This window comes from Marmota monax, unplaced genomic scaffold (genome assembly GCF_021218885.2).
Source record: "Marmota monax isolate L192 unplaced genomic scaffold, Marmota_monax_Labrador192_F-V1.1 WCK01_AAM20220418_F8-fsc00145, whole genome shotgun sequence".
Taxonomy (NCBI): Eukaryota; Metazoa; Chordata; class Mammalia; order Rodentia; family Sciuridae; genus Marmota; species Marmota monax.
Window position 1 is genome coordinate 4388545 of NW_026695201.1, and position 19822 is coordinate 4408366.

General features: G+C 46.1%; 1 protein-coding gene across 4 annotated transcripts; it reads right to left on the bottom strand.

Annotated features, from left to right (window-relative positions):
- Positions 1-105: 105 nt before the first annotated feature.
- Positions 106-19005, bottom strand: Arhgap30 (Rho GTPase activating protein 30). Of its 4 annotated transcripts, XM_046429136.2 has the most exons (13): positions 18611-19005; positions 12234-12336; positions 8594-8738; positions 7605-7687; positions 7337-7444; positions 6100-6227; positions 5211-5382; positions 5027-5130; positions 4873-4950; positions 3981-4382; positions 2756-3021; positions 1914-2663; positions 106-529 (listed from the first exon to the last, which is right to left on the bottom strand). In XM_046429136.2, the coding sequence occupies exons 1-13, from the start codon at positions 18705-18707 to the stop codon at positions 503-505; spliced, it is 2463 nt and encodes an 820-aa protein (XP_046285092.1). In that variant the 5' UTR covers positions 18708-19005; the 3' UTR covers positions 106-502. The 4 variants fall into 4 exon arrangements, with proteins under 4 accessions (XP_046285092.1, XP_046285090.1, XP_046285089.1 ...); XM_046429134.2 differs by having other exon boundaries at positions 106-2663; positions 2927-3021; XM_046429133.2 differs by having other exon boundaries at positions 106-2663.
- Between the last annotated feature and the right edge of the window lie 817 nt (positions 19006-19822).

Sequence of the window (19822 nt, forward strand, 5' to 3'; positions counted from 1 at the left end):
GCTGAGGAGGAGCACCCAAACAAGAAAAAAAGAGACGTTTGACCAAATAAGTGAAAATATATCTATCGCCCAAGACTTTAAAAAAAGATAAGAGTCCTCACACTCTTTAAATGTAAAAATACAATTTTTATTTTATTCACCTTTACTAGAGTGTATGGACATGCAATTCCTAGACCTGAGTGACAACTTTCCCCTTTCCTAAAATGGAAGGAAGTTATTCCAAAGGAAAAAAAGGGCAGGGAGATTTTTTTTTTTTAAATGTAAGAATACATCTTTTTTTTTTTAAGAGAGAATTTTAATATTTAGTTTTTAGTTATCGGTGGACACAACATCTTTGTATGTGGTGCTGAGGATCAAACCCAGGCCGCATGCATGCCAGGCGAGCGCGCTACTGCTTGAGCCACATCCCCAGCCCAGGCAAGGAGATCTTTACAGGATTGTCTCTTGCAAGGTGATTGGAGGCTGAGAGCCGGTCCAGTGCTTCCAACAAACACTGAGGACTTCAGAGAGTTGCTTGGATAGCTTCCTCCTAATATGGAACCAAGAGGATTAGGAGGTAACCAAGGGTCTAGGAGCAAAGTAGGGATGGGCAATTCTAGAAGTGTTTGTGTATGGAAGGCTCTTACCTGGCCTTGTGTTTCCTGCTTCTACACTGGGATTCCATGAACATAGCCTCAGAAAAGGGCAGCCATTTGACTGGAATTCCCCCTTCATTCTTCACTTTTAAGAAGCCTCTAAGTTTTCTCTATGCCCTATGTTCCTTTGGTCAGTGGACACACTTTGTGAGAGGAGGCTCTTACTTTCTTGGGACTCTCTTCTAAGAGATAGTGCTTTCTGTCTGAGACAAGCTCAGGTAAAATCATCAAGGCAGTGCCTCCCATAGTCATTAAAGAGAGTAGCTGGAGAACCAAAGCCTATGATAGAGTGGGGTACTATAGCTGCTCAGGCAGCAGAAGAGACAGCTAGTGAGGGATACCAGGGATTCAAGATAACTTACTAGCCTCCTTTGTCCAATGGTCGGATTCTAATCACAGTCCCTTACCTTTTCCAGGGTTAGCCTGTGTTTCAAATGCATATGATCGACGCTGGGGGGATGTAAGGGTGTCAGGGAGCTGGGGTTCTCTAGGGGGCAGACTAAACCGACTTGGGGGCCCAGACCCTTCAGAGCCTTCAGGTGGGAGTCCTAGACAGCTAAGGGGCCGAGGGGAATGGTCAGAGACCAAGCTACAGGGGGAGCTTCTGGGAATGATGCTATAATCCCCACCCCCAGTACAGGTCTGGGTCCGACGAACTCCTTGAGCCTCAGTCCTCTGGCGGTCCCGAGCCAGTGCCACAGCAGCATCAAAGGAAAGACTGCCTCCGTTTCTCCAAGAGGCTCGGGAAGCTTGAGACCCCCAAGCCCTTTCCCCCGGTGTCCCATCAAGCCGACCAGGCCTTGGACATGGATTTGCAGGTGCCACATGGATTTTGCTACACATTGCACTGGGCGTCTTGGCAAACTGTGGTTTGGGGGGCACTACAGGCACAGAGCGGACCTGTTGGACCTGAACCAGGGTAGAAGCCAGGCGCATGCCCACACCTCCAGCTGAGTTAAGGACACAGGGGCATACATCACAGCCTTCTGAACAAGGCTGTCCCTGAGGCTCCATCCCCTCTAGCAGGGGTGGCTGCAAGTCTGCCTGTTCCATCTCAGAAGACTGGGTGTTGCCCTCTTTGGTACTATCAACATCCAGAGATTCTATAACTGGCCCTTCAAAGAGGGTCCCTTCTTTTAAATGGTCACCTCCATCCTTCTGTTCTCCCTCCGCCTCTCCGTCCCCACTCTCCCGCTCCCTAATAACCTCCCCATCTCCTCCATCAACTGATGCTTCTGAACTTCTGCTATCTTCACCACGTCTTTGGTCTTCTCTTACCTTGTGGTTCCCATTCCCCCTCTGTCTTTTGACTTCATCCTCTCTGCCTCCCTCAGCCTCCTGTTTGTGTACAACTTCCCAGCTCCCCTCAGAAATCAGTTGTTCCTGAGCCCTGTTCTCTGAGTCCCTTCCAGATTCTGCTGGGGCTCCCTCTCCTTCTTGCTTGGCCTCTTCTTCTCTCTCAATCTCTCTTTTCTTCTCCTTGTCTTTCTCTTGTTCTTCTCTTTGTTCCTCCACACCCTTAGCTTCCTTGGTACTTTCAACCTCTTTCTGACCTTTAGAATTCTTTCCCTTGGCTTCTGTCTCTTCCCCACTCTCTTTTTCCAAACTTATCATCTCTTGGCTTCCATCAGCCTCCTCTCCTTCCTCACCAGCCGTATCAACCTCCATCTCAGTCTCTGGACTCCCCTCAGCCTCTTCCCTGGTGCCAAATGTGCTTCCAGGCTCAGCCTTCTTGTCTTTCCCAGTTTCCCAGCATGTCTGCTCTTCTTCAGCCTTTTTGGAATCTTGACTTCCACACTCTTTTGCCTCTTCCTCCAGATTTCCTGCACCCTCCCAGTTTTGGGGATTAGGTTTCAGAAGAGGACTTAGGTCATCATAAGCACTCAAAAAGACTTCCTCCCCATTTTCCTCCTCCAGTTCAGGCCTGGGGCCAGAAGAATCCAGGGAACAGCAGCTGGGAGCCAGGACATACTGTGCCTCATCCAGAGACAGGTCATCGAGGGGTGGCTCCACAGAGAATTCCTCCACCTGTAGGCACAACATTGTGACTCAGGACCAGGCAGCCCTGTCCACCCTCTGAACTTCATACCATCCCCAACCCCAGTATGGTTCCTCCTTACCTGAGGCCCAACTCCCAGGAGCTCCTCCAGGTAGCCCATCCCAGGGTCGTCCTCCCCAGGGGAGAAGGCTGCTCCTGCTGCTCCTGCCTTGGCCACCTCCCCATCCTCCGCCCCCACCCACTCAGGCTCTGAGCTGCTTGAGTCCTCTAGGAAGGAGAAGGAATCTTGCACCTCCTGGGACAGGGAATCCTCCAGGGCAGGAGTCATGTCCTCAGGGCCTGAGTCAGCCGGGGGACTGGGGGCTGGACTTGCCTCCGACTTCTCATCTGTTGAGGAAGAGGTAGTTCCAGGAATACAAAATTCAAGAACAGCCCTGGCCATTTCCAATGTGGATCTTCCTAGCATTGATATAGTAGAAGTTTGAAACTCCCAATGGAGGCACTTCACAGTATTTATGACCAATATCCCTAACTACTGGGATATTGGCTTATAGCTATATTAAGCCCCTACCAGGTGCCAAGCACTGCTTTCTGTTTTACGATATGTTGTCTTACTTTCTGTACAAAACAATTACGTAGGGTACTGTCCTCTTTTACATATGATGAAACTGAGTCTCAGAGATTAAACTATTTGTCCAACATCACATAGCTAATAAGTAGTATGGCAAAAATATGAACCCACATCTACTTAACTCTATAGCCCATGTCCTTACCCTCTCCTGTGCTGCCTCAGGACTTCTTATCAGTGATACCTTAGGAAGTGGATTCAGAGCAAGGATCAAATCCCAGCCCTGCCTCTTGCTACCTAAATCAACTGCAAATTGCTTAACCATAGTCTCAGGTATCACTACTATAAGGATAACAATAATACCTAGATATAAATGAGAAATGAAAGGAGTTAATGTCCACAAGGTACCTAACACAACCCTAATATATAATTAACCCTTAATAAATGTTAGCTGTTAGTATTAATGTTACTATGATCATTACCATCATCTATCATATATTTCTACACTTGTATTAAAATCCATGCTTTATGTGTCCAACACAGACCTCCATTCTTGGGTATATCAGTGTCTTAAGGCTTCCAGGGATACCCTGTCCATGGATTTCATACAACTTGATAATATTACTGAATTCCTAAACTCTAAATCCACAGAGGCAGCCAAAGGCAACCAACCTAAGGGCTGAAGCCTCTGCCTTTTCCAAGGTGAATCCTAAGTATCAGAACTTCAGCCTAAAGTTCTAGTCCCCTTTCTGATCCTGGAAAATCCCTGGGTCCTTACCTGGGGGTCCAGGGCCAAGGCCAGGGCCAGGGCCAGGGCCAGAGGCAGGGGTTGGCCGGGGCTGTAGAGCAGGGCACTCAAGACCACGGGTGAGCCTGGCCAAGGATACGTTAGAGATGATGTTTGGAGGCACGTTGAGGATGGAGGTGATGTGCAGTGGGAGGTTGACATTGTAGGGGTCTGAGATGTGGACACCAGCACAGCGCTCTGCACGGCTGCTGCCCCCAGCCCGAATGGCTGACCGTCCAGCTCGTGGTGTGCCTGGCTCAGAGTTTGTGCTACCTGGTGCCTCTGCCTCAGGCTCCTGTTCACCCTCTACCGTCTCCATGGAATCATTCTCCAAGCTCTCAGACAGCAGTGGGCTTGGCCGGGGACTGCTGGGACCCACCAGCCCCTCCGGTTCTGTGAAAGAGAAAGAAAGCCAGGTAGGCAACAGTCTCAGCTCCAAGGGGCCTAGCCACTTCTGGAAGACTCTGGAGAATGCTCTGCTTTCTTGGACTTTAAGAGGCAGAAAAATCTGGAAGGTACCAGGCCCAGCTTCCATTGGCCACTACTGCAAACCCTCCACCCAGCCAGTGAGTCAAAGGTTGCCCCATCAAAATATACCTAGGGACTCCCTTCCCTTCCTGCAGATAACAGTCAATGGTCATCACTAACACACACACACACACATACACAAACACACACACTTCACATGGTCCCTTTGTGTACACTCATGAGCACACCCACAGATTAAGCAATAAGCTCACCATGTAAACTTGACATCTATCACTATACAGGCACTCATTAATTAGTGAATACTGTTGGCCACACTTATAGATGCACTCAGGCCTGTGCTGCTGCTCACACAGCACACACAAGTACACCCACAAGAGTGCACAACCACACTCACCATCACTGGCCCCAGCTGCAGCGCTCAGTGAATCCATGCTTTTGGCTGGCCGCAGTGTCCCCTTATTGGATTTGTCCTCTGCAAGACAGGTACATGCATAGAGCCAGTGCCTTACACAACCTTGACAGAGCTCCCTCAAAATCCCCAGACTTACCCCTGTCCTCAGTCCCCCGTGGAAGTTTACGCTTTGTCTCGTGGCCAGAGCGACCCAGGTTGAAGATAGACCTCCACTTCCTGACTTTCAAAGACCCTTTCCTCCTAAAGATAATGGAGACATAATCAGGGGTGGAAACCTGGTGACCAGTACAAAGGAGGAGGGCCCAGGGAGGAGGCCTTACTTGTGCTCTGCTATCTCAATAATAGTATGGTAGGGCCGAATCTGGGGGGGTCCATCACCAGCCTGTAGGACACTAGGCAGGTGGTAGGGTAGACTCCTGGGCATGAGGTCCTCGGGGCTACCTGATGCCCGAGCCCCTGGAAGACATTGCCATCCACTTTCCACTTCACCACCTAGGAAAAGAAAAATAATTGGCCAGCCAAGAAGAGAGCCAAGAGAGACCTCAGTACCCAGCCCTTCATTTCCCCTAACCAACTACCAGGGTAGGGGTATATTCAGAGGCCCCTGGATATAGTTCTTTCATGGCAAGATATGCAAGAGGATGTCCTCATGAACAAAGAGGGCCAAGAAATCCCAGGACATTGGCCTGGTGGATTGCGGGGTGAGTATGAACCATCAGTAGTTTTAGGAGTCGGGATGGTGGTTCAGAGGTCAAACTATGTCCTGGGCCAACAACAGAAGAGGGTTGCTCAAATCCTAACTGCACTATCGTCTCTTCAGGATCTTCTCCATCTGACCAATACCAACATTTCTCTAAGAGATTCATTTTTTTCCCACCTGCGAAATGGGAAAACTAAACTAATTGATCTTTTTTTGTGTGGGGAGGTACCAGGGATTAAACTCAGGGGCACTTGGCCACTGAGCCACATCCCTGGTCCTATTTTGTATTTTATTTAGAGACAGGGTCTCACTGAGTTGTTTAGTGCCTCGCCGTTGCTGAAGCTGGCTTTGAACTCACAATCCTCCTGCCTCAGCCTCCTGAGCTACTGGGATTACAGGTGTGTGCCCCTGTGCCTGGCAAAATAGTTGATCTTCAATACTTTTAATAACTCTGACATCATTCACTAGGTAGAGAATGGTGATACATGGTGGGCAGAAAGGACACTGACCAGAAAGGGCAGCACCCCCGAAGAGCTGGTCCACGTGCGTGAGGATGAACTCGACAACGATGGATTGTACCCGCACCTCCATGAAGGCTGCTGTCCCATTGAAGCCTGAGGCCTCTATGTCCTTAGACCTATGAAGGTGTGGAGTTATTCTTCCTCTAATGCCACCATATTTTACCACCCAGATTCTCCGTGAAATACCTTATACTCCCTCCCTTTTTTCCCCTAACCCCATCTCCATCTCTTAAGCCATATGGTGATTCAAGCATCAAATGCCACTTCCTCCAGGAAGCCTTCTTAGACTTAAAACTATTCGCTACTTTCTTCCTTCTTTTTTTCCTTCTTTATTTTTTTCTCTTTTTTTTCCTTCTCTTTCTTTCCCAGTACCAGGGATTGCACCCGGGGGTATTCTACCATTGAACTACATCCCCAGTCCTTTATTATTTATTTTGAGATAGAGTCTTGCTAAACTGCTCAGTCTGGCCTCAAACTATTAATCCTCCTGTTCAGTCTCCCAAGTAGCTGAGATTACAGGCCTGTGCCACCATGCCCGGCCTTAATCTTACTTTCTTTGAATACTTCCTTGCTTGTGGTACAAGGCAAACTACAGGAAGTACTATAATTCATAATGCCTTGTACCATAGTGATAAGCAGGCCAGTTCTCCAATAGTCTCTAAGATTTGCTTAATAAACATTTGGCAAGGGCCTATCATATTTCAGTCCTTAAACTCAACGCTATAGTATAAGAAAACACAAACACAAAGGTCTTGCCATTATGGACTTTACTTGATCTCAGAAAAGGGGCTTATATGGGTGGGATCCATCCCACTCAATGTAAATTTTTTTTTTAATTTTTTAAATTTTTTGTTGATGTTGTTTTGTGGAACCAGGTATTGATCCCAGGGGTTCTTAACCATGTCCTGAACCATGTCCCTAGCCCCTTTTATTGTTTTTATTTTGAGACAGGGTCTTGCTAGTTGCTTAGAGCCTCCCTAAGTTGCTGAGGCTGGCTTTTGAACTTGCAATCTTTCTGCCTCAGCCTCCCAAGCTGCTGGGACTGCAGGTGTGCGCCACTGCATCCACCCACCTAATGTAATTCTGATCTGTCCTTTCTCTCTGGCCTCCTTGAGACTCCACACCCTACTCTACTTTCCACACACAGCCACACCCAATCCTGGGAGCAGCCACTCTGAAGCTATTCTCTCCCAGGAACCCCACAGGCTGCTCACAGTGTGCCCACCTCAGCAGGTTGGGGGCCCACACGATGGCCAGGTTGCGGGCGTGCATGTTGGTCTGGGCGCTGAATGAAGCCATGTGCACCAAGTGCCGCATAAGAAACTCCAGTGTCCTGCAGAAAGGAGGGTAGGGATCACACAGGGAACCCAGGGCAGGGCTCAAAGCTGGCACCTGGGACCTGAGAGGGACAAATCAAGGCTCTAATAGAGAGAGAGAGTGGGCTGTCAGGGGCAAGTCAGGACCCTGGGCATCGGGGGTAGAGACCCACACACCTGCAGTTTGGGACAGGGAGTTCTCGAAGCACCTCTAGAATCTTGATCAAGCGCTCAGGCTCTAATTGCACGGCCACAGCCTCCTGATGCGGAGAGAAGGGTGGAAGAAACAATCGTCAGTGACCCAGAAAGCCAAACTCAGAAATAAGCTGTGCTGCACTACACACTGCCCCCACCCCAATTTACCAAGGCACCTTTACATCCTAGAAAGAGCTCAGAATTTGAGGCCCACAAAGACAGTAACCGAATCTTGGTTATGCTACTTAAATAGTTTTGAGAACTTGGGAAACCACTACTGCTTCCTGCCTCAACCTTCTCATCAGTAAAACTCTGGCATGGGGATATTTCCATGGTCCTATGCTCTGTGTGCCCCCAGGGACTACAGAGTTGTCCTGGTGTTGAGGAAGGCCCACAGTCACCCAGTCTATCCTGTGTGGTCTGAGCAGGGTGTTGCGGCCTGAACAGGGTCTCTCGATGTTTTTAGGCACAATAAAGTGCAGCTTATTTTTAAAGTGTTACTCAATTCAGAAATATGTTCTTATCATGTGTTTTCTCATTCAAAAGATGTTCCACATACAATTACAATAAAGGGAGGGACATCCCTGAAGAAGTTTTGACTTCTACAAAGTGTTCTTCTTCTCCTAAGTATAGGGAAGCTCTGTTGTAGGTGCTTTCCAAGGGTCTTCCAGCTCTGACAATGTGACCTCTACCTCCCCAAGTCTTACCACAATGCTATGTGCAGTCCACAGGCCTTGGGGGAAAGGCACAGTGGAGGAGAGAATTAAGAGAAGAGGGTGGGGAGGACAGAAGTAGCAGGAGCTCAGAGATTTGAAAAGAAAGTATCTTTCCCCCCCAAAAAAAATGCTCTACTGTGGTCTCTGTCACTCTGGATCACTAGGACTCTGGTTGGCTCATGACACACTGGGATGCCGAAGACAAAGCATATGTCCCTGAGCCCTGTCTTCCACCCACCCTGCCTCCCAACTCACAGCAAACTTGTCATAGAGCCGGTAGGTAAGCAGGGGATCTGGCAATTCTCTGAAATAGGCCTTGCACAAGGAGGAGACACAGTGAATGTCCTGAAGATAAACATCCCGCCGCAAGTCTGGCTTCCGTTCTGCCTCAAATTCCTGCCTGGGGAGGTGCAGAGTGGTCAGGAGTGGTAGGGATGAGGGGAAATGTGGGGAGAGGTGGAAGCTATAGAGATGAGCTCCAGGCAGGGTCATGGGTCAATATTTGTGGGACAAGGAGGAAGAAGGTTGGGGAGCAGCAAGTATGAGGCACTGTATATATAGTACATGTTGATGTGTAGATGGGAGGTGAAGACAGGTATGTGGATGGGTAAGTGGATTTGTGCAAGAACAGGGACAGTCAGATGTCACAGTGTATATGAGTAGCAATGTAGGGGTACATAGGAGTCAGTAGATGTGGGTAGTAGACTTAACTGTGTACTTCTGGTTAAAAATGAATGGGTGTGGGGGCTGGGGATGTGGTTCAAGTGGTAGCGCGCTCGCCTAGCATGCGTGAGGCACTGGGTTCGATTCTCAGCACCACATAAATATAAAATAAAGATATTGTGTCCACCTAAAACTAAAAAAAAAAAAAAAATTAATGGGTGTAACTGTTAGAAAGAAACATGGTGCAGTGGTGCACACCTGTAATCCCAGTGGCTGGGGAGCCTGATGCAGGAGGATCATGAGTTCAAAGCCAGCCTCAGCAAAAGTGAGGTGCTAAAGCAACTCAGGGAGACCCTGCCTCTAAATAATATACAAAATAAGGCTGGGGTTGTGGGTCAGTGGCCAAGTGTCCCTGAGTTCAATCCCTGGTACCAAAAAAGAAAAAAAAAAAAGAAAGTGAACCCTGGGTACCATCACCAGCGCTGGAAAAAAAAAGTGAAGACCATCCACAGATGGGAGAAAATATGTACAAATCTTTTATCTGATAAAGGTCTAGTATTCAAAACATAAAAATTATTCTTATGGATCCAAGATTTTATTTTATTTTATTTGGTACTGGGATTGAATCCAAAGGCACCTTACCACTGATCTATATTTGTAGCCCTTTTTATTTTTTATTTTGAGACAAGGTCTCGCTAAATTGCCCAGGCAATCCTTGAATTTACAATTTTCCTGCCTCAGCCCCCGGAATTGCTGGGATTACGGCATGTACCACTAAGATTGGCTTAATGATTTTTTAAAAACTCAAAGTTGGGCATGATGGTGCACAGCTGTAATCCCAGTGATTCAAGAGGGAGATAGGAGAAATCATAAGTTCAAAGTTAGCCTGGGTAATTTAGAGAGACCCTGTCTCAAAATTTAAAAATAAATAAATAAATTTAAAGGGCTAGGGATGATCTCAGTGGTAGAGTGCCCCTTGCTTCAATCCCTAGTACCCAAATTAATTTATAAAAAATAATTGATCAATTAACTGAAGTTGGGTACATTGGCACAGGCCTATAGTCCCAGCTACTCAGGAGGCCAAGGAAGGAGGATTGCAAGTTCAAGGCCAGCCTGTGAAACCAGTGAGACCCTGTTTCAAAATAAAAGATAAAATGGACTAAGGAGGGCTGGGTTTGTGGCTCAGTGGTAGAGCACTTGCCTAGCACATGTGAGGCACTGGGTCTGAACCTCAGCATCACATAAAATAAAAGTTTTTTTAAATTAATAACTTTATTTTACATATATATGTAAAATAAAGTTATTAATTTTTTTAAAAAGCATGCTGAAGATGTAGCCCAGTGGTAAAGTGTTTGCATAGTACATATGAAGACCTGGGTTCAATCCCAAATACCACACAAAAATAAATAAGCAAACAAACAAATAAATAAATAACACAATTTAAAAAAACAGACCAAGTTTTAGGTAGCCATTTCTCCAAAGAAGAAATATAAATGGCCACTAAGCATATGAAAAGACATCAACTCATGAGCTACTAGGGAAATACAAATATAATCACAATGAAATATTAGTTCACACCCACCAAAATGATTATAATAAAAAAGACACAGTAACAAATGTTGGCAGGGATGTGGAGAAATTGGAACTTTTGTGCTTTGTTGGTGGGAATGTAAAATGATACATCTGCTATAAAAACAGTTATTTAAAAAGTTCAACATGGAGCAGGGCATGATGTTGCAGACCTGTGATTCCAGCAATTTGGGAGGCTGAGGCAGGAGGATTGCAAGTTTGAGGTCAGGGTGGGCAATTTAGCCAGACTCTCACCAACATAGTGAGACCCTGTCTAAAAATTAAAAAAAAATAAATAAAAAGGACTGGGACTATAACTCAGTGGTAAAGCAACCCTGAGTTCAAGTCCCAGTTCAAAACCAGAAACAAAATTCAACACAAAATTACTATAGACTCAAAAGAACCGAAAGCATATGTCCATGCCAAACTGTACATGTTTACTGCAGAATTATTCATATGGTCAAAAATATGAGCTGATGAAGAAAATGTGAGATAACTATACAATGGGACATGGTATAAGCCTATAATCCCAGTGATCAGAAGGCTGAGGCCAGGGGACCACAAGTTGGAGGCCAGTCTCAGCAACTTAGTGAGGCCCTAAGCAACTTAGCAAGACCCTTTCTCAAAATAAAAAAATAAATAAAATAAAAAGGGCTGGGGATGTATCTCAGTGGTTAAGCACCTGAGGGTTCAATCCCCAGTACCACCCCCCAAAACACACACACACACACACACACACACACAATGGGAAAGTGTTCAACCATATGAAGGAATGAAGCACTGGTACATTCTACCATATACATGAACCTTGAAACCTTGAAGAACCAGACATACAAAGACACATAATGAATCATTTTATTTATATAAAATGTCCAATAGAAGCAAATCCATAGAGACAGAAAGCAAGTTGCCACTGGCTCAGTGAAGGGTGAATGTGGTGTGACTGCTAATGGGTATAAGGTTTCTTTTAGGGATGATGAAATATTCTGGAATTAGATGGTTATGAGATGTTGTGAATACGCTAAAAACCACTGAATTGTACTTTTTTTTTTTTTCTAGTTCTGGGGATTGAACCCAGAGGCACTTTACCACTGAGCTACATTTGCCGCCCTCTTTATTTTTTACTTTGAGACAGAGTCTCGCTCGCTAAGTTGCCTAGCCTGACTTGGAACTTCTGATCCTCCTGCCTCTGTGTCCCAAGTCACAGGGATTACACGTATGCACTATTGCATCCAGCTGAAATGTACCTTTTTAAATGGTAAATTTGATGATATGTTAATTATATCTAATTTTAAAAAATCAGTTGTAGATGAATACAACACCTTTATTTTATTTATTTATATATGGTACTGAAGATTGAACCCAGTGCCTCACATATGCTAAGCAAGAAATCTACTGATGAGCCACAACCCCAGCCCCTCTAAATTCTTATAAAAAGTTGAGTGGGTGTATGTAGGAATTGTATATTTATGTGGAAGGGGAAATTGTGTGTGTGTGTGTGTGTGTATACCTTAGAGCTTCTCCCTATAACAGTACTTAGCATTTATGCTTCCTTCTCCCCACTCTCCCTCACCCCTCTTCTCTGCTCTCCCCAGCAGCTCTTTCCAGGGGCTCTGGCTCCCTGGCCTCCTGGCCACAGAGCCCTTTTACTTTTCTGACTCACCGGAGCTTCTGGATGTTGGAGGAGACCCCTGAGAGACGGTAGATCCCATCCACCACTCCATACTCCTCCACGAATTCTGCACAGCTCTTTAACACCTGAGGCACTGGGGACACAGATAGGCAGAGAAAGAAAAATCAGAAAGTTGTAATCCCAGCTACTCAGGAGGCAGAGGCAGGAGGATTGAAAGTTTGAGGCTAGCCTGGGCAACTTAACAAGATCCCATCTTAAAATAAAAATTTAAAAGGGCAAGGGATGTAGCTCAGTGGTAAATGACCCTTGGATACAATTCCCTGTACTAAATAAATAAAAAAATTTAATTCCCTGTACTAAATAAATAAATAAAATCTAGGAGGCCAGAGATTGTAAAGGGGGTGGGGTTAAGAAACAGAAGCATCAGGGAAAGGGTTTTGAGGAAATTAAAAGCAAAGTTCATGTAGTTAAAGCTTGTCAGCAAAATCCTACATTCTTCAACTCCAACACGCCAACCTCTCAACAGTCCTCAGCCCATTGGTCCAGAGCCTCAGCATACACCCCTCCAGTGAAGGAGAGTTCACCACCTCTCCATACTGCCTATTCCTTTCATTTCTACCCTTTTTGAATTGAAATTTCTCTCTCTTGTAATTACAAATGCTGCTCCCGAATTTTTAAAGGGGCAGCAATCTGGTTAGTAGGGGTGGGAAAGCAAAAGACTGGTGGTGAAAGTACATTGATGTGGCATTCTGTACAAGATGAAAGGTCATTAGTTGTCCCAAACAAAATGGAACAGAGCTGATGAAGATTGTTGTTGTTATCTATCTGTCTATCTATCTATCTATCTAATCTATTTTTGAAGACCGGAACCTTACTATGTTGCTTCAAACTCCTGGACTCAAGCCATCCTCCTGCCTCAGCCTCCCAAGTAGCTTGGACTACCAACATGCCCCAGTTTGATGGAAATTATTCTGAAGTATCCCTTATAGTAAGAAAGTTCAGGATTAGGGGCTGGGGTTGTGCTCAATGGCAGAGCACTTGCCTAGCATGTGTGAGGCACTGGGTTCAATTCTCAGCACCACATATAAATAAATAAATGTCCATCAACAACTAATAAAATATTGAAAAAACAAAGAAAGTTCAGGGTTATTAGTTCTGTCATAGGAAAGTACATGAAATAGTGACCACGTTTCTAATAGACCAGTGCAGGAGAGAAGCAATTGTGTGTCAAGCAATGCTCTGCTTCATGTGTGCTGTCACTTGGTCTTGTAAATCAGGCCCTCTATTCCCTGTTTTACAGATAAGAAAACTGAGGATCAAAGAAATAACCAGTACCCAGCAGCACCCAGATAAAGCCAGAATTCAAATCCAAAAGCATAGTAAGTTGAATTCTCAACAGTGACCTTATCACTATACTGTAACTCCTTAAGGACAAGATCTACATATGATCCATTTTGTATTCCTCATATTCTCTAGCATGGTGTCAGATGTTATAGGTCCTCAAGAGACTTTTGTTGAATCCCAATCCCACAAGATCCACCCTCCTCCTAAAAAGCCCCCTCCCACCCAGGCAGAACTAATTATTTTCTTCTTGGCAGCTCTATAAGCTCTTGGTGTGGGCTTTCAATATAGCTTTAGTCATATGGTCTTATAATTATTTTTGACACTCTGTTCCCCTCAATTGGCTCTGCACTTCTCATAGTGGGTTCTTACGTATATCTGTGTGAAAGTGGTGATGAACAGTTTATCGGTCTAATGTGCACTAGAAAATCCAGTTATCTTTCCAAAGCACTTCACTGCTCTTGCTACCTGCACCCTGCCCCACCCCACTCAAGTACCCATTGCTTACCTTAGGATACAGAATAAAATGTGAACTCTTCAGCCTGGTATATAAGACCTTTCACAAACTAGGTCTAGTCACCTCTCCATTCTCAGATCCAATGATAAACACTATCATCCAGCCCTTTGCTAGTAAATTTAAAAGTCTTGGTACTTACTGCTTATGGTTTAAATATGGTTTGTCATGCAAAGGGTCTTATGCTAGAAGGTTTGTCTCCACTCTTGTCATTTGAGGTGGTGGAACATTTAAAATGTGGAACCTAGCAAATGGTAATTAAATCATGGGGAATCAACTCTCATGAATGGATCAATAGTGTATCTTGGGAGTGGGTTAAGTCTTGTGTGACTGGATTAGTTCTCAACAGAACTATATCCCAGCCCTTAATTTTTTATTTTGAGATTAGTCTAGCTATGTTTCTTAGGGCCTCAATTGGTAGAGTGCTTGCCTTGGGCACAAAGCCCTGGGTTCAATCCCCAGCTCCAAAAAGGAAAAAAAGAGAGAGAAAGAGCAGGTAGTTATAAGGTAGTTATAACCAAGGACACCCCCACACTTGGCCTTTCTGCATATAGCCAGTTCCCTTTCCACTTCTCTACCATATTATGATACAGTTTGGGGGCCCTTACCAAGATGCTGGCACCATGCTGTTTGAATCTTCCAGCCACCATAATCATGAGACAAATGGACCTTTTTACTTTGTAAGTTCCCAGCCCAGGTATTTTGTGATAGTAATACAAAATTGACAAAGACACTTATGTTATTCTCTTCCTGGAAATATCCTCCCCTCTGACTCTGTCCAGAAAACACCTATGCATCCCTTAAAACACATTTCAAAATCACCTCCTAGCCACCTCCATAATGGCACATGCATGTAATCCCAGCTACTCAGAAAGTTAAGGAGGATCACTTGGGACCAGAAATTTGGGCGAGTCTAGGCAATATAGCAAGACCCTGTCTCAGAAACAACACAGGCCTGGGGGGTATACCTTAATAGTAGGGCTCTAGCACATGTGAGGCCCTGAGTTCAATCCCTAGGAGGACAAAATAAGAACAAAACATTACCCCTAATTTTGAACGCTTTTCTTATATGTACAGTTCCTACAGTCCTTTGCTCATATCTGTATTATAGTGGTTATTGTACTTTGTTATAATTAGTTTTTGTTAGTTTATTTGGATCTGTGCATTCTGGAAAATGGGAGCATCTTCCCAGTATCTAGCACAGTAATGAACAGAATAGGAACTCAATAGATGTTTGTTAAATGACTCAATAAATTAATCAGTTATAAGAATCATTAACATCCCTTGAAAATAAAGAATATTGCCTATGACAAAAACATTGGATCCTATTAACTAGGACTTTTCATAGAAATCTTTCTAACTTGTCACTGTAAGAAAAAAAATACAAAAAAAAATCACACACACACACACACACAATAAAACCGTGTTTCTCCTAGCCCAACTATTCTTTTTTCTTATGGGCTTTGCAAGTCTTTAGCCATGAGGAGGCTCAGAGTCCACCTCTAAGAACCATATAGAACCAGCTGATACATATATCTGGGTGCTGATCTTCTTGTTTTCCCTTCAATCCAAATGCTTCATGTATTTATTTATCCTGTGTTGAGTCTTGGAAGTCATTCCAAGCTCTTTGTGGAACAAAGTATGGTAGAAATATGGGATGAAGGAAATGGTCAATAAATCCATCAACCATTATCTTTCAACGCTCCTCACATGACCTGGTTTTCAGACCCTTCAGACTCCTTCCCACCACAGCCAGGGATTGGATATGACAATGGAATCATCGAGGGTACAAAATTTAAGGAAGTGCTCATCCAAGACAGTGCAAGTGCTGATAGTGGTCCTGCACAGTCCTGAGAGTGGATACCTCCTTAAGAATGAAGCACCCGAGGCACTTGCCCCTAAGAGTGGAGCACTTCCTTCCTTAAGTGCCTTTATCACCTCTCCGGCCTCACTGTAGTACCGGCCCTACCTTTAACCATCCATGCCTTCAGGATGGAGTATTTATGAATTACTCTGTTAATTACTCTACTATCACTTAAACCCCCAGGTCCTTCTCACATGAACAATGGCCAAACTAGGTCTTTCCTACCCTGTTCTTCTTGGTTGATTTTGAATCTTCAGAGAATGCCCCCAAGAGCATGCAAGAGACTAAGGAGTGGACTTGGGATGTAGCTCAGTGGGAGAGTGCTTGACTAGCTTGCAGGAAGGAGGTCCTGGGTTCCATCCCCATTACCAAAAAGAAGAAGAAGAAGAAGAAGAAGAAGAAACTAAGAAGTTATGGAGTTATGAGCCATAGAGGAAATGGGTCAGGAGATGAGGGAGGAGATACAGGGCCAGAGAGATGAGGGACTTGAAGAGATTGTGATCAGCGATGAGGTCAGAGATAGAAGTTAGAGATAACATTGGGGTGATGATGTCAAAGGGATGGAGATATCAAGGATATGGGGGTTGTGTCAAAGAAGAGGGCCTGAATCTTAGGGACCTGGCAAATCTGAAATCTGAACAAGGTACCAAAGAGATAAAGATTAGGAAAAGGAAAAACTCAATGCATATAGGTTGGGAATAAAGAAACCCATTTGGGGGCAAAGAACTGAGAGAGAGCTGAGACGAGAGGAAACCAAGACCATCAGAGAGTGGATCAGTTCACCAGAAGCAGATTTCCCTGGTCTGGGCCATCATTTTTTGACGGGTCTTTTGTTGAGAAGCCAGCTTCTTTCTGTCATTCCACTTTTTTTTAGTGGAGAGAACAGGTACCAGGGATTGAATTCAGGGGCACTTGACCACTGAGCCACATCCCCAGCTCAGTTTTGTGTTTTATTTAGAGACAGGGTCTCACTAAATTGCTTAACGCCTCCTTTTGCTGAGGCTGGCTTTGAACTCTACATCATCCTACTTCAGCTTTCCAAGCTAGGATTACAGACGTGTGCCACCGCACCCAGCTGTCCTTTCACCTCTCTATGTCACGAAGAGCTGAGGGAGCGGAAGGGGCTGCTACTACTTCTCTGGTGCCCAAGATCTCTCTACTCTTGAGGTGCTTCTCACCTGCTCTGGAATTCACCTGAGATCCGAATGCAGAAGCTATATATTTATCCCCTCTGGACAGTTGCTCTTTCCCTGCTGGGGATGCAGATGGAGGCCAGTAGGGTTACAGGAATGGGGTCTAGGCTCTCTGTGGGTTCAGTGTTTCAAGATAGGATTGGTGATGAGAACCACAGGAAAGGACCGTGGCAGGATGAGGAGGTCGTACTGAGAGTTTGCGGAGAGCTGGGAGAACATCATGCCTAATTAAATTATGAGGTCCTTGGCAAGAATCATCACTCTAGAGGGGAATCCTTGCAAAGGAGAACGCTGGGAGCTTTGCTGTACTCATTCTGCCCCATGAGAAGAGGAAGGTGCAGACAAGCGGGCCTCAGCTGTTTAATACTCCTCCTTGGGGCCTGGGTTTTCCCTTAACCAAGGCCAAGTTAGTTGGGGCCCTTTGGGGAGGAGAAAAGGGGAAGGAGGTGTCTGGGGACACAAGGGCGGGGCTAAGAGCAGGAAATGAGCTGGGAACCACCATCACCCTCCCTCAACTGCAGAGGCTACAGCCAAAGCAGAGAAGGGGACAAAGAGGAAATGACAGATTGGGGTGGGCTGGGGTGCGGTAGGGGGTCTGTAAGTCAGGCTGGGCAGCTGTATGCCTTGGTTTATTTCTTCAAGTTAAGAAATGGTTTTTAGTGCTACTTCATGCCAGGCACAGAGGTGATCCTAGTGTTATCCCTGGGCCTCCTGGCTTCCAAACCTACTCCAGGGAAACTTAGAGAAGAAGATGGGTGAGCCCCATCGACAGTCCCCACACCTACCCTCCCTTGCAACTTCCAACCCCAGCTTCAAAGCAGGCCTGAAGCTAACTCTCTCACTCTTCCGGTGTTCCTCATTTCAGCCACTTCTCCCCTTGTCCTCCACCTTGAACCTGTTTCTCCTTTGTACAGGGCAAACCAGAGAACTGCAAAGACTAAATAAGGAGTCCCCCCAAAAAGGAGGCCATCCCCACCCAATACCCTCCTGTGGCCCAACAATATTTCAAAGGACCAGGTCCTTGTCCCTGGATGCTCTTCTCCAGTTAGGAGGCCCTAATCCTCCTCAAGTGCTTTCTTCGTACTTTCTGTGGGCCTTTCTCCTGTCTCCTTTCATTCAGACCCAAAACCATCCACTGTCCCTTCCGCCACTCCTCTTCTGACCCTGTCTGTCCTTGGTTGGCATCCTCTCATCTCTGTTTTGTCCACCTCTCCTGACTTTCCCAACTCTCTGTCCTCTCCTCTCACTGCTCCTTTGGTGCTAATGTTTAATCCTCCCTGAAATTTTACACCAAGGCATCACTTTGCCTTCTCCGCCTCACATTTCCTGTCTTCCCTCTTCATAGGTGTCTTGGGTGATGACCCTGGGCTGCCGCCCCCTTCTCTAGGAGCACCCAGAAGCAGCTCCTTCCCTTCAGACCAGTTCAGGTTGAAGACGCTTGATGCCTATCCTCCCACCCACCCACCCACCCACATCTCCAAGTTGGCCTCCTTACCCTCCTGGCCTGAGTGCTGCAGGTGCTCCTGCAAGTCACACCCAAACACTCGCTCCTTTGAACTGCCTTTCTTCTTTCCTTTCTGTCGAGACTTCATGGCCGGAGGGCTCTGTCCCAGCCACCTCTGTCCCCCAAGACCTTTGCCCTACCAGTCCCCCATGGGATCCCAGCTGGCCACTGGGTTTGGCCCAGCCCCAGGGGGCAGGGCTCCAAACTGGAGGTGGAGGGTGGCCTGGGCAACGGGCAGCAGCTCTCGCCTCTGGGTCCCCAGCCACAAGGAAGTAGCTGTGGAAGGGGAAGTTGCCAGGACCCTGGCACAAAGCTGTGTCTCGTGGCCCAGCCAGGCACTCGCCCTCCTCGCCCTGAGCAGCTCTGGCAGGGGGGTTGGGGGGGGGCAGGAAGCTGTGCAGCTCCTCAAACCCGCTTCCTGTTAGAGCATCTTTGCAACCACAGGGCCTGGGGTGGGGGAGGTAGCTGACACTCACATCCTCACCCATTGCTGGAACTTCACCCATTGGTCAAGGAGAGGTGACGTCAGAGCCCTGGGGTGGGGTGATGGCGCCTAGGGCATGAGCAGGTGACTGACACCCCTAGAGACCAGAATCCTTGGGTCCATCGTGGAGACCTGAGGTTTGCCTAGGAGGAAGGTGGTACAGGGCCTGAGAAGTACACCCAGGAGGGAGCATTCTCAGGCTCCACTTTGACAGGCCTCACACCTCAGCCAAGCCACATTATTTCTCTGAGTCTCAGTTTCCACACATATGATAATAAAGGGCACAGACTAGATGATCTTTAAATTATCCTTTCAGCTCTAACAGTCTGTGGAGTTCATTTAACTTGGGTTTCAGTTTCTTTATCTGTCAAAAGGGTACACCACTGTCTATTTTACACAACTGTTGTTTTAAGTCTCCAGTACAAGAAAGGTTTTTGAACTAAGACACTGACTCTCCCAGAAGGGGTTCTTAGCTCTACTCTCCAACCTGGGGACCCTCAGAGATGATTGGAGGCCTTGTGGAAGTCATTCTCTGCCCTTTCCCTCCCAGCTACAGGTATCCAGGTTCCTGCCCTACTTGGTACTGACACAGGGATCAAGCGCTGAGGGCTTTTATGGTTCAAGGCAAAAGACAGGAATCAGACAGAACAGGTTTTATCTGTTTATTTTAAAACAGAATATCATTTTATGTACAAATATGCACATATTTACACAAAATG

Excerpts from the sequence above, each read along its gene's own strand:
- Arhgap30 (XM_046429133.2), bottom strand. The coding sequence starts at position 18,707 with ATGAAGTCTCGACAGAAAGGAAAGAAGAAAGGCAGTTCAAAGGAGCGA. Across the intron at positions 12,337-18,610 it reads GCAGCACTCAGGCCAGGAGG|TGCCTCAGGTGTTAAAGAGC; the intron begins GTAAGGAGGCCA and ends CTGTGTCCCCAG. Across the intron at positions 4,951-5,026 it reads ACGGGGGACTGAGGACAGGG|AGGACAAATCCAATAAGGGG; the intron begins GTAAGTCTGGGG and ends CCTGTCTTGCAG.